The sequence below is a fragment of the Orcinus orca genome, chromosome 4 (assembly GCF_937001465.1).
Source record: "Orcinus orca chromosome 4, mOrcOrc1.1, whole genome shotgun sequence".
In the NCBI taxonomy this organism is placed as follows: domain Eukaryota; kingdom Metazoa; phylum Chordata; class Mammalia; order Artiodactyla; family Delphinidae; genus Orcinus; species Orcinus orca.
In genome coordinates, this window is record NC_064562.1 from 92,755,288 (window position 1) to 92,770,224 (window position 14,937).

The following is a 14,937-nucleotide window of genomic DNA, read 5'->3' on the forward strand; positions in this document are numbered from 1 at the left end:
CTGTATTCATGGAATGTCGCTTCATGGAAGCTCTAGCTTGGAGGATGGGGTATGCACGGTTGGGTTTCTACAACCATCCCTGTAGGGACCTAGTCTCACCCAGAAGAGCAGGGGAGCCATACAGGTATGAGGAGTTTGGGTATATTGCCAGAGAGAGGGTTGGCTCTGCTGGAGGTGAGGGTGGGAGGCGACAGGGACTGCAACTTAGGGGAATGGGTTCTGTGCACTAGAGCTGGTCCTGCAGGAATGCCTGGGAAAGCTGGATCTGTGGGTAGACTGCCCCCACCTCCTCTCCACTTTCATCTCTCTTAATATGACTTTGAATTCAACAAGTCTTTCTTGAGCACCTACTCTGTGTGAGTACTCAATATTAATTATTTTACTGGAACCTAATTACTTAATATCGGCTTAGAGTCAGTTTAAGATTCATGTATTTGGAAGAGTTTTAAGAAAAGAAGAACGCTTTGTTTCTATGTAGGGCTCACTGTGTGTATATGACATTAGAATTTAGTCCTCAGAACTCCGTAAGATATACTGATACAATATAGATGTTTTTAGTTCTGACAGAAAAGGAAGATTGACATTCTAGACCCTGCCCCAGGTCACACAACAGGTAAACATTTGGCAGTACTGAATCTAGGATGCTAGTGATGTGATTCTTGGATGCCGTGGTATCGCATGAAACTCCTGGCCTAGAAACCTGTACTGCCCTGCCCCCATGAGCAGGTGCTGGCAGAGAAGCAACTTACTTACGCATTTTGAGGTCAGCAGAGTGTAAAAAGGAACCCCTCCCTCCCGCTTATACACCCACTAGAGCCGCCTGCAGAGCATGGGTCTGTTCTGCTCCTATCCTATCAGCAAAAGTGAAACTTTTTTTTCTTTTTGACACAGCTGAGATAGATTGTAAGTTTCCAAAAGGAAAATGGCAAGGAACGACAAAAAGAAAAGATTAGAAAATAAGAACTGAATCCAAAGAGTGAGTTTCAAATATTTAAAAATCTTGGTAGAAGTACCAAAGCATTTGGCTAACCCCTCGATTTCCTTTCTTTTTTAAATAATCATACAAGGCACATCCAGGATGGCAGGCTCCTGGCTTCCCTCCGCCCTGCGGATGCTCAGCGTTCTGGCTCTCCTGCCCCAAGAGGGGGGACTAGACTGCCGAAGTACCTAGCTCTTTCCAAGGAGTACCAAACTCAAAGTTCAAAAGCAGACATTGTTTCGGTTTCACATTCTTAGATGCCAGGGCCTTCTCTCTCAATTCCATGCTACTCTGAGATTTATAGGGTAGAATTAGTGAACAGATGAATTAACCCTTTCCAGATTCAAGTTATCATCCATCTACCCCTGGCTGTATTTATGCACTGGTTCACCTAAGAGCTCCATCTCCTCCCTTCTCTTCGCGCCTCCTCTCTACTCTCCTCCACCCCAAACTTCAACAGGAATGCCTACGTTATTTCCTCAATATAATGCAGGCTTACAGTAACATTTACAGGCACACAAGAATGGTCAACTTACATAAGGGTTGGGGCGTTCTACCATAGCAGCCACTTGGAATGAGACAGTTTTCAACCATACATGAGATTTGTATTGAAATCCTTCCTAGATAAAGATGGCTGCTCATTTTTTTTTTTTTTTAACAACAGTGGTCCTTCCCACATAAATGTGGCCACAACATGCTCTTTGGAACATCTGTGGCAAAGCAAACTGTGCATCAAGGCCTAAAAGACGAACAGGAGTTAAAAAAATGACCTATGAACCTTCATGTAGATTTAAAGCAACATTAAAGGGACTCTATGTGTGAAAGAAATGATTTTTAGTATAAGATTTTAGTACATCTTACATTAAAAGGAGAAAGTGCTAACTTTTTATTCTCTTTGAATGTCATTTTATTGAAATCTGCTTGCTACGTATGGTTTCAAAAGAGGTTTTTTTCCCAGATAACTTTTTTGAAAGTAAGTTATAAGGTGTGGCTGCTCTTTTATTTAAAGATGTAACTTATTAACTTAATGCCTTGTAATTTGGGCTGAACTTATGTGTTAAACCAACATTTAAAAAATACACTGTTTTACGTCATCCGTTCTAGCTAAAAGCTTACATGATTATATAGGTGGCATAATTTAGGAACAATGACCCATTTCGTGTCACAATTTACAAAAGAGCAGTGATTCAAGTAATTCTCATTCCCTTGTAACCTTGTGCCTCTTTTCTGTATCGCCTAGGGCTTTTAGCAAATTCTGATCTAGAATGTTTAAGCCCTCCTTATCTTTCAGGCATTGTCTTAGGTGCTTATTTATTTATTTCTCATGCTAGTCCTCGAAGGTAGTTACCATTGTTATTATTCCGTGAGATGTTACGGCAAAAACCAAAGGAACTTTTTGGTCAACCCAATATTATGCTCAAAATTCAGCAGTTTGAGGGACAATGAAGCTTGAGGAAATTAAATGCTTTACCAAGATTATAACAAATCTCTGGATGCAAATCCGGATGTGCCCCCCAAATTCTTTCACCTTAGCCAGCCCACACTATAGTGCATTTGTTTCATTTTATGCCTTTTACTTATCTATTACTGCATAACAAATTAAAACAATCCTCACTCATTTTTCTCTTGGATTTGCAATTTGGGCGGGGCTTGGTGGGGAGGGAGTTTCTGTTCCATACACCACTGGTCTGCCGGGAGGACTCTGCTGGGGGTGGGCGGAGGGTGGGGGGTGGGGGTGCTACCGCTCACTTCTCTTAAGGGATCTTTTCAAGGGTGGCTGGGGTCTAAGGAACAAGTGTTTCAAAGACAGAAAATGGAGTGACCAATTTCTAAAAGCCTGGCCCAGCTATTTCTTCTGTATCCTATTGGCCAAAACCAGTTAGAGAGCCCAGATTCGAGGAAAGACGTCATAGATTCCACCTGTCAAAGGGAGGAGTACCAAAAAATTGGGGGGCCACATGACAAAAGCCTCTCACTTTATAAGATTTACTAGTTCGGAGTGATTTTGTTAAATTGTGAAATTCCTATTTTATGAATGCAATCATCCCCCACAAGTTTGCATATACATACCTACCAACGGTAGCTTCTCAGAGGTGGGAAGGTCTTACACTTTTCCTGCATATTCCTTTTTCTGTTATTACAGTGGATTCTCTACATAGATTATTTGGGCTTCCGAAGAGAGTGACCCTGGGCTTAAGAGGGAGCTTTTATTTTCATGTCTTCTCTTCAGTGGTCTCAGCAGAGAGACTGCTTCTCATCACCTGCAGCTGGACCAGTTTCCCCGCTGGCCACTCCACTGCGGTAGAGAGGGCTCTCTCTTAGCTTTGATGCATCTTGGTCTTTCCCTTTTAACAAAACTTGACCAGTTCATGCCTGACTGGGATATCAGATATGACAGTTTGATTCCAATTATTCCAATTGACCTTTGCGCACAAACATCCCTCTCACAGCCAGTGTTTGCATTGATATTTTTGGCAGCTGTGTTGGTCCTGCCTCCTAGATGGATGAGTCTAAAAAATAAAGGCAGCAGCATGTGTCTCTTACTTCCTTTGTAACTCTCCACACCAATCAGTTAGGAGTTTGGTGTATACAATGCCCATCTAACCAATAGTGCAGCTGATGCTTAGAATAAAATCTAAAGAAAATATATTCGGGGCAAGAATATCTCTGAATGATACTATACATAACGGATCAGATTCAGCATTATGAAGGATACCCTTTCAATTCTGTGATTTCATTTCTGAGTTAGATTCTGCACTTGGAATCACTCTTGGAATAAGACACCTGACATCTAGGCTTTGCTCTCTGTTTTGAGTGTACCCCCACGTCAAAGTCTTTGAAATATTCTGGATTGAAAATGAGATTTCAAGGAAGTATTTAATTGGAAGTGGGTATTATTCCCTTTGAATTGCATCCAAAGCTGCAGTTTTTTAACCTTTCAGTAACTTAGTATCACACAAATCTTTTTCTAATTATACAACAGCCAACATATGTTAATTTGTAGAATGAATTCTGTTTAATTACAGCAAAAAATATGAAGGAAACTAAGCTCTGAAGAAGTTATACAAAGGAATCTTTAAGTTAATATCATTTTCTTTTAGATCGTACATAACTCAGCACCTATGAATCCTTGTGAGCCATCTACTACAAGTTTTACTTTTATTTAAATCACACGACCATGAAGAACGAGACTTAAAAGAATTTCCTGAGTTGAAAAGAACAGTCCGCTTTCTTTATCAAACTCGACTGCTTTGTAGATGAGTGCCTGTTACTGTGTAGGAATTCCATCATTTGCCATCTTAAAAGGTGTTTGTGAGTTTGTCCTTTTTAGTTGTATATTGCAGCATATCAATGTACCCCAAAACCTAGCGGTTTAAGACAAATTATTTCTGGAGAGATAAAGCGACTTTTCCCAAAGCCCTGCTAAGCACTTACCTTACAAAAGTATTCTGATACGGATATTTGCATGGAATTTCTGCTTTTATATATAAGGTATGTAACACCCTATAGCTCACTGTCTCCTCTTCTTTGTATTAAGATATTTCACTGGGATATAATTTGGGGTATGTCAAACTAGATGATCTGATTTAAATGATCCTGGGTAACTGAAGGCTTCCACCGTGTACAAATGCTAAAGTCGAAATAAGTGAATATTCGTGCTAGGGAAGAGAAGCGCTTCTGGAGCGGAAGACTCCTGGACTCTCTTTACTGCCCCGCTTACCCTCTCCAGAATCGGGTGGGAGGTTAAAGGTGACTTGTTTGACTGGAAAATGTGGGAAGAATAAACCAGGCAAGCTCCACCCACCTGCTCACCCCTCTCCCTGGGGAAGTGACCCGTCTGTCCACAGAGAGCGTGGCTGTGCTCCCCGCTCCAGACTCCCATTCTGTGGAGCAGGCCCTCCGTCCCTCACCCTCCCCAGCCCCACTGCCAGTGTGGGGGCAGAAGACTGTCTCATTCCGATGTTTAGTGCTAGGAAGCCCGAAAGCATCCTCTGGTGTTACCTTTGTCAGCAAAAATGGTGATAATTTGATCTCCTATCTGCAAACTCTTTGGTCTTTTTTCCCTCAGTTCGGAATTCGGGGGGATCTAGGAGGGTACAGTTTACAGAGTCACTGTCAAGCCTCAACAACTCATCATCATCACAACAGCAACTATTCTGATTAGTAACACTTGTTGAGGACTTGCTATGTGTCAGGCTATCAGTTTACTACATTTTCACGTGTTATCTCATTTAATCGAATTAGGACAAAGCCAAGCCAAAGAAACCACACGATATAACTGGGACTTTCAGTAGCTTTCATAGTTGGCCACCATGAAATCCTCCCCTCCCTGCATGCACATGCCTCACCCCACATCACGAGATGGGGTCTCCTTCCCCTCCCTGTGACTCTAGGCTCACCTTAATGACTCACATAGATAGGACGCAGGGGCAGGGAAAGTGACATCTTGGGACTTCGGAGGCCAGGCCTGAAGAGGCCCAGCAGATTGCACTTCCTTTCTCTGGGGAAGCCAATCCCCTACAATGAATGCTGAATGATGAGAATAAGCTGGAGCGAGGGAGCCCTCATGGAGGAGCACAGAGGAGCCAGACACAGGAGTGAGAAATGTGTAAACCAGTAAATCACTGGTTTAAGTCATTGCGTTTGGGGGCAAGTTGATACACAGTAACAGACAACTGAAACAAAATACAAACTCGCAGACGCCCTTTAAAATGGCAAATGCACCATTGCTATGGTGTAACAAGAATTTTTAAAGATCAGTAGATGATTTATGAAACCATCAAGTCACGATCTATTTGGACACAGAGTACCTCTATGGTCCAAGTCACGCTTTCTTAAATGTCATTCTAAATGAGCCACTTTCAAGGGACAAACGATACCATCACCTCAAGACATCAGCACCCCTCTTATTCAAAAGGATAAAAGCTCTTCGTTGAATAATCAAGGTGATCCCTCTCTATTCCCTGTAGAGATCTCGCCATCTCTTTGCCTCATATTCCATTACTGTAGAGAACAGTTTCTACATCCTGGCTCTCCACTCCTTCCTCTGGGGGGCCCTCCCAACCCCGCATCCTCAGCCCCAAGCTGGCGTGCTCACCCTCATTGTCTCTTTAACGCTCTGCTCATATTTTAGCTCAGTGCCCATCACATATAATTTATGATTCACGTAAACTCTGTGAGAGCAGAGACCCGGCCTGTTTTGTTACTGTTGTATTCTAAGCACAGAACAGCACCCATATGGAGTGGTTGAATAAGTGAATGAGTGAATATGCCTTCCCTCCCACCCCGGGCCAGATACTGTTTCTTGGGGTTGAACATCCGATAGCACTTCTTTCATTCTCTCCCTTGTGATGGAGGGGCTGGAAGCCTGGAGGGTCCTAGTCGTACTTGTGGCCAGGGACCGAATGCAATCCCGTTCTGCCAGATGGACAATCTGTGTGAGATCTGGAGGGCAAGGGGAACCAGGGAGGTTCTTCTGCCACCAGCTGTGGTTGATGCTCGGGTTCAGCGCGTGCTTGTAGAAGCCAGCCAGCTACCCAGTCCCCAGCGGCAGCTGTGATCCTGGCAGTGGCTTCTACATTTTCCTGCCCTCTGGGTGACAGCTTTGGCAATGGGACCTAAATGCCTAATGGTGCCCCTGACTTTCACTCCTTCAACCCTTACACTGTTTCCTACAGTATCTGGAACGGCTTTTATTTTTACTACTGAGTTCTGATAGCTTCACAGACGGCATTCCCTTGAGGGCATGAAATGCCTTGTTCCTCTCCGCATATCCATACCTGCAGTGTCTGGATCACAGTGGAAACTAATAAAGATGATAAGGATAATAATAGCAAGCAATGTTTAATAAGTGTCCAGCACTGTTCTAAGTGCTTTACGTCTATTAGCTTATTTAATCTACTCAATAACCCTGTGAGGCAGGTACTACTGTCTTCTTTTAGAGATTATGAAATTGAGAACAAATAAGTTAAACAACTTGCTTAAGAAATCACTGCATTACACGGTGGACTGAGGAGTCGTCAAACCTGGCTAGTTTGGCTCTCAAGTCTGTACTTGTATCTAGTATTCTCTCCTGCCTGAATAATGTTTGCTGAAGGACTTGAAGACTCAACCACTAAAATTTTATAATTCATTTATTATAAATGTCCTGTGTGCATTTATCATAAAAGAGCTGTTCACGATATTTTCCTTTAAGACTCTCAACTTTGAAAGATATTCTTGCAGCATCAGAAGAGTATATAAATGCTTCTTGTGCTTAACTATTTTTTCTAATGACTCATTAAAAACAATGAAAAAATAAGGAGCCTGGATATTAGCATTGTAGGAAAGGTAAGAAGAACCATGGTAAAGAATATTCATAGGCTTCTTGCGAATTTCTTGACACACATCGTTCTGCCTCTTGTCTGGGAGCACAAGCTAAAGCCAATGGCCATTGGATGCAGCAACTGTAGGGATTATCTCTCTCTTGTTACTGCGGCTTCTGCCAGTTGGAGAATAAGCTTTCCCACCAAGACTCCAAAGGAATGGAGAAGAGAGTCAGGGAAGAGGCAAAGACGAGTAAAGTAAAAAGTCTAAGTGGGAATGGACTCAGCATCCAATCATTAACATTGTAGACAAAAGTGCACAATCTTCAAAGATGACCAGTGCATAAATCTGTGTGTGGGGTGGTGGTGAGGGGATGGGAAACAAACAAAAGAGGCATTGGAGGTATCTTTCTCTCCACTCCAGATGTCTCCTGACACACAGAGGGATCTACTAGTAGCCGTGGACAGGGCCGGCACTTATTCCTCAGGGGACAAGTGTCTTTATCTGATGGATGCATTTGGAAGGAAAATCTGAGCACAAACAGCCCAGCCCCTTCTTTCTCTCTTGTAAGTAAACCTGTCATTCTTCTCAGCTCCTCTGTATCTTAAATTTTAGAGGGCTCAACTCTGTCCATGGGGAGGGGTCTGGACTTTGTCCACTGCTGATAGTGATGGGGAGGGTAAGTCTGTGCAATTCTGAGGTTCAGTACTGGGAAACCCACTTGCCTCAAGTTAAAAGCCACATTCCCCAGTAAAGAGCCACAGCCCTTACCTGCAATACAAAATCCCCCCAGTGTTGAAAACAAATTTTTTCCCCAATTCATCTGGCAGCAAAACCTGAAGTGACCTCAGTCGATGGTGGCAAAACCTGACCTTGATGGACATGACGCCACTTACAGTCCTTATTACCCCACTTAGAGCTATGTGTCCAATACAACAGCCAATAGTCACATGAGTCTATTTAAATTTAAGTCAATTACTGTGAAGTATTAAAAATTCATATTCTTAGTCATACTAGCCACATTTCAAAAGCTCAACCGCCATATGTAAATAGTGCTCTCACACAGAATAATGCAGATAAAGACCCTCAGCATTGCAGAAAGTTCTACAGTACAGCACTCAGTCATGTTTTCTTATAAACATATTCATATCTGGTTATCAGATATTAATAATAATAGGGCTTCCCTGGTGGCGCAGTGGTTGGGAGTCCGCCTGCCGATGCGGGGGACGCGGGTTCGTGTCCCGGTACGGGAGGATCCTGCGTGCCGCGGAGCGGCTGGGCCCATGGGCCGTGGCCGCTGGGCCTGCGCGTCCGGAGCCTGTGCTCCGCGGCGGGAGAGGCCACAGCAGTGAGAGGCCCGCATACCACAAAAAAAAAAAATAATAATAATAATAATAAACAGCATATGCACCATTTTCCCCCTAAATCTAAAAAAATGTGGAATTGCAAAATCGCATCTGGCCCATGGGATCACAGATAAGGAGTACTGGCCTGCTTCAGCTTTTATTAGTTATAAAGGAAATATTTGGTCTTTTTTCAGGTTTAGACTTTACCTATTATGGACTGAAGGACTGTATCCCCCCAAATTCACATGTTGAAGTCCTAACCCCCCACAATGTGATGGTATTTTGGGGTGAAGCCTTTGGGAGATAATGGTTTAGATGAGGTCATGAGGGTAGGGTCCCATGATGGGACTACTGTCCTTAGAAGAAGAGACACAAGAGTTCTCTCTCCCCCATATGAGGATGAGGCAGGGACTGGAGTGATAAAGCCACAAGCCCACAGACGTCAAGGACTGGCATCAAAGTAGGAAGAGGCAGAGAAAGTTTCTTCCCTAGAGCCTTCAGTGGGAGCACAGCCCTGCTAACACCTTGATTTCAGGCTCTAGACTCCAGAATCATAAGACTATAGATTTCTGTTGTTTAAAGCCCAATCTATGGTAATTTGTTATGGCAACCCTAGGAAATTAAGACAGATTTTGGTACCAAGAAGTTGGGTGCTGCTCTAACAAATATCTAAGAATGTAGAAACAGTTCTGGAACTGGCTAGAGGCTAGAAGCGTTTTGAGGTGCATGCTAGAAAAAGCCAAGAATGCCATGAAGGGACCGTTAAAGGAGACTCTGGTAAGAGCGCAGAAAGAAAAGAGGAGAGCTGGAGAGATGGCTTCTCAGAGAATACATAAACAATCATGACCAGACTATCGACGACAAAGGCCTTCTGGTGACTCTCAGAAATGAGAAACATGTTATTGGACAATGGAGACAAAGTGACTTATAAAGTAGCAAAGAACTGGCTGAACAGTGTTTTGTGGAAGGTGGAATTTAGAACCAATGAAACTGGATGTTCAGCTGAGGAGATTTCTAAAGAAAGTATCGCAGGATTGGCTTGGTTTCTCCTAACTCTTTATAGTAAAATGAGAAAGAGATGAATTGAAGTAATAACTGTTAAGCAAAAAGGAACCAGAACTTGATGATCTTGAAAGTTCTCTGCCTATCCATATTGCAAAAAACATTGTTCTGAAAAGAACAGTAAGGGTGTGGTCACACAACCATTTGGTAAAGAAATGAGTATATGTGTGAAGCATGGACCGTCCCCCCTTAACCCCCCCGCCCAGCAGAAACACAGCCAGTGTGAACTGGAGGAGACAGGTTGACAGAAAGGAAGGCTGTCAGACCTCTTAGGCCCTACAGGACTGGAAACACAGGGCTACTGCCTGTGAACATGTGTTCTTGAAGACAAAGGAAGAATGACCCCAAAGATTCAGAGGTCATCAGGGCTGCCTCCTTGGTTTCAAAGTTGGGGGAGGCTTCAACAGGGGAGGTGGCCTCTGCCTAAAGACTTGGGGGCAGGGCCTCCTGGAGCCTGGGTGGGTGATTCCCTCCCGGCAGAGCCATAAAGGTGAGACTGCCACCCCAGCACATCCAGAAGGCAAAGCATCACATCAAAAAGGATTATTCTAGAGCCTTAAAATCTAACGGCATTTGTCTTGTCAGGTTTCGGATTTGCTTGGAACCCTTCATCCTTTTCTTCCTTCTAATTTTCCCAGTTTTCTCATTCCTTTCAGAATGAAAAACTTTATCCTACACCTGTCCCCTCATGGTATCTTGGAAGCCTATAACTTATCTAACAGCTTCACAGCTGGAGGGGAATTTTGCTTCACGATGAGTCCTATCTGGAGTCTCACCCACATATTATTTAGCTGAGACTTTGGGCTTCAGACTTGAGAGCTGATACTACAACAAGACAAGGCTTCTGCAGTTGTTGGGATGCAATAAATGTATTTGGCATGCTAGGAGGACATGAATTTTGTGGGAGGGTCAGGGGCAGAATGTTATGGATTGAGTGTTTGCCCCCCCCCCCCAGTTCATATGTTGAAGCCCTAACTCCCAATGTGATCATATTTGGAGGTGGGGCCTTTGGGAGGTAATCAGGTTTAGATGAGATGATGAAAGTAGAGTCCCCAATATGAGATGTGTCCTTATAAGGAAAGGAGCCTTGGGTAAGAAATGAAGCACAGAAGAGGAATACTATTTAACAGGCCCCTCCAATTTCAGTCACAGGGAGAGAACTGTGCAGGCTCCTCTCCTCTGCATATTCACGGACAATTCAATTCAGGCTAATCACAGTGGAGAAATTTATATGTGCTTTAGAACCACTGTTCCAAGGAGGTATAAGTGCCATTCTGGCAGAGAGACAGTGGTTAAACGACTGGAAAAATTCCAAGGATTAATAAAGATGCCACAGATGGGACTGCTACGTTGGTGGGAGGTGGGACTAGATGAAGTCCAAGGTCCGTCCACGCAAGAGAACGGGGGACAGTTACTCCTCTCCCACACTGGTTCTTCTTGAGTGTCTATCACACAGTGGGGACAGGTCTGATGCAGATATGCTTTTGAATAGGAATGTGTCCTTCAGAGTTCAGAAAATCCTGCCATTTCCCTGAATGCTCCTATGGCTACCTTTTCATGGGGGTAAAGTGGGTCAGGGCAGCTATGGTTCCTTCCTGCTACTCAGCTTCTTGTGGCTGTCAGGCTTCAAGAGGAAGGCCAGCATTGTTGACTACAGCCAGCTGACTTTCTTGACCATATGGGTGTTAAGACATTTACAGAAATCAGGCATGAACCTAAGTACCAAGAGAGATGTTTTGAGGGCCCTGCAGGCTCCAGCTTGTTTCATTCTGCTAGATGAGTTCTGCTAGATGAGCTCCAGCTTGTTTCATTCTGCTAGATGAGCTTAACCTGGTGCCTCAGTTTTCTCCTCTGTAAAATAGGGAGAACACCCTCTGGTCTACCATCCTCACAGGGTTTGAGAACGAAAACCGAACTACTGACTGAGCTAACCTATGTTCTAAAAACATGTATTATCCTAATTACTGATAGGGAAATTTCATACAAGCTCTGTAAAGCAATCTAAGGGAGATCCTTTCTGGATTCTTAAAAGTACTGCTATGAGTTCAACACAGAGAAGCTTTTATTTAGAGCATAAACTGGATTCCCGCTTGTAAAGAAAAGCATGAGATAAAATTCTTTGTCTTAATTTGACAGCGGAGAGGCTCTTGAGTATTGGCCAACAATCTAATACGGGATCGCACCAAAACACAACCATTTGCTTCCTGAGTCATATCCATAAAGATCTGGTGGTAAAGTGCTGTCTCTGACAGAGCATTTACGGAGATCGCAAAGCTTCATGTTCAGGCTCTTAAAGAAAATACCTATCTCTGTCTTTTCTATTTAACATACCCTCGGCTCTCCATTTGGGATAAAAGTTGAAGTCCTGCTCCTATTGCAATTTCTCAGGTAAGAGTCACATTTCTGGGCTTTTAAGATCAATGTTCAAGCTGCCCAGCTCAGTGACCAGAAGGCATGATTCACCCCCTCTCTTGTCTGCTGTCCTAATGTTAATACACGCTGAAGCTTCTACTGTATTTCAAGAAATGGGAAAACTTATACAATCACATGTACTGGCTTAAGAAAAATGACATTAATCTTGAATATTAATTCAATATTAAGCTAACTTGATATAAATCCATTATCACTGATTTTTATCCTAGAAATTACAAATGTAAAGAAAAATAAACTACTAATGATATTAGCAGACTTTTCACTGTATTTAAAAACAACTTGTTTAAAGAAAAGTGTGACTTAACTGGTTTTACATCAGCACACTTAACACTTCGTATGAGGTTTTTTTTTAAGCTCAGGAAAATTAAATTCTCTCAAATACTGTTTTATCAATATTTTTAAAAACAACACCGAAAACTTAAGTTGCAAACTTCCTTAGGTCCTTCAACATGCTGCATAGCCCCACAGTTTTCTTTATCCAGATTTAAGTAAAAAATCCTGTAAGACATAGTTCAGATGAAAGGAATTTTAAAGAATGTACTGCAGCTTTCAAAAAGCCTCCTTAATTACTAACTGCTGTGAAACAGAGTTGTAAATTGGTAAGAGGACAGTCATACCCTCCCTCAAAAGTGTACAGCCCTTCTAATACTAATCACTGTGGGTTATCTATTTGATTCTTTTCCCAATCCCTTTGTCATAAGGTGAACTGTACCTGAAATTTCTGCTAGCGTTTTATGAAACAGTAATTGTTTTAGAAAGCTCTTTTTTATAGGTCCTCTGAATGCTTTTTACAGGCAACCAGAACCTTGGGTTTTGCAATGATGATTCTATCCATATGACTGTTAACTTTCTTTTTTTCCTTTACTTCTCTGTCAGAACCAAGGCTTGTTAGAGTGTAGCAAGTTTCCCATCTCACACGCCTATTTCAGTCTCCTATAAACTCATCTTAGGGCCAAACACTTATTTTTCTGGGAAAGAGCAACTCTTACAGTTCTATCCAAGCCAAGTCAAATGCATCCTACTTTTTCTTCACTTACTGAGAATGAAAGTTAACGTTCAGGACTGTGAATTGATAGGCAGTGATGAGAGAAAACTGACCACCCCGGAGCTCAGCCGCTGTGGTTTGTGAATGCAATAAATCAACAAGTTTTCATTTAGCAGCTACCAGGGCCTCAGCCTTTAGCTGGAACACGACTGAGAAGGCCAAGTTCTAGACCGGGGCCATCTAGCCCAAGACCCAACTGTAGAGATGAACTCATCCTGAACGCTCCACCTGGAAACCAGCGTCAGCCTGTTTCGGGACCGCACAGCGCGTTTCCCCTCGATCTCTGCGGATCTTGGGTTCACAAGAGTCTCCTTAGCTCCCCAAGACAAAGGGTCCCACTAGCACACCGGCAAGAGGCAAGCCTCGGGGAACCCCATGCTCTCACTTCGCCTCGGCCTGAACAAGTGGCAGAGGAGGGAGCCCCCATTCAGGAATCTGCCGCGGAGCCGAGAGAGCGAGAGGACGTTTCACGATAACCTCGGAGAAGAAACCGCTAAAGGAAAGAAAAACGGGGTGGGGGTGGGGAGTGGCAGGATGAAGCTTCCAGAAGCGTCTGTTAATACCTCGGACATTTCTCAGACCAAGGGAAAAGAACCCAGGGGGCGAGAAATGGGTGTCCCAGGGGAAGTCAGCAGGCAGAAGGAATGAGCGAGGGAAGAAGAAAAGTGATTCAAATTAAAGTCCCAAGCGCTCAGGACAGCCTCGGTATTAGCTAGAGAAAGGGAGCGCCGGGGACGCACGGCGCGCCCGGCTGTGCCATGGCACTCTCTCTGGCTCCGCCGCGTAGACGGATAGAAGGACAGACGGACAAGCGCAAGCAAAGGACTTACCTTCAGGGTTGGCGCTGATGAAGACCCGGACGCTGCGGCCGGCTGGCATCAGGTGAGAAGGCAGGGCGGTGAGGTTCCCAGAGAAAGCCGCCCGCCGGAGCGCAGAGTCCCGGGGACAGGGCAGCTTGGTGCCCGCGCCGGCCGGCCACATTGCCTTCAGAGAGGAAGAGCCGCCGACTCCTTCTTCTCGGGTTCCTGCCCGCGGCTCCGCGGAACGGCTAGGTCGATCCCCGCAGGCGGCGCGGCTCAGAGCCGCTCCGAGCCCGAGGCGACGCGGGCGAGCTCCGTGGCACACACCAACGGCCGGCGGAGAGCGGCCATACGGACCCTCGGGCCCCTCTCACCGCCGCCTCCTGCCCCTCTGGGCGTCAGCCTTCGCTTGTTGCCAGGGCTCAGCGCAGTAGCGGGCGGGAGCGGGAGGTCAGCGTGGCGGCGGCTACGGGCGCGGCGCCTCTTTGCGCCAGGAAGCCGAGCCCATGGCCATGTCCCCGCCCGCGCCCGCCGCTAGAGGAGGGGGCGGTCAACGGGGCCCGGACAGAGAGGGCAAGTGGAGCGGACCAAACTTTATCTACAAAAGGCGTCCGGAGTTTATCGCCAGCCGCCTCCCCTGGGGCACAGGAATATCCCGCGACTTAATTAAATTAAGGGCGGTTCTGTTGCGGGGGGCCTCGGGCTGCCAGGGGTCTCCCTGGCTTCTCTGAGGGCGAGCCCGGGCGCTCCTGGCTGCCTCTTCGGTGGACGACCAGAAAGAAATTAGCCCGAGATTTCTGCTACTCCTCCTCCAACTCTACTAAGGGTCAAACAAGCCCTGAACATTTTCCAAAACGCTCTCATCCCGGCGTCTGCGCGTTTTTTTTTTGCCTAAGTGCTGGGAATTCCGCCTCAAAGTTAGACGCACCACGGAGCCCGGACTCCCAGGGATCGAAGCACCAAAAC

At 44.9% G+C, this 14,937-nt stretch overlaps 1 protein-coding gene across 1 annotated transcript in view; it reads right to left on the reverse strand.

Annotated features, from left to right (window-relative positions):
* NWD2 (NACHT and WD repeat domain containing 2) overlaps positions 1–14,154 on the reverse strand; it is a 205,096-nt gene extending 190,942 nt beyond the window's left edge. The window contains exon 1 of the mRNA XM_033421638.2: positions 14,002–14,154. Coding sequence (XP_033277529.2) covers positions 14,002–14,152 — 151 coding nt within the window. The 5' untranslated portion in view covers positions 14,153–14,154. The remainder of the gene's footprint in view (positions 1–14,001) is intronic.
* Positions 14,155–14,937: the final 783 nt, after the last annotated feature.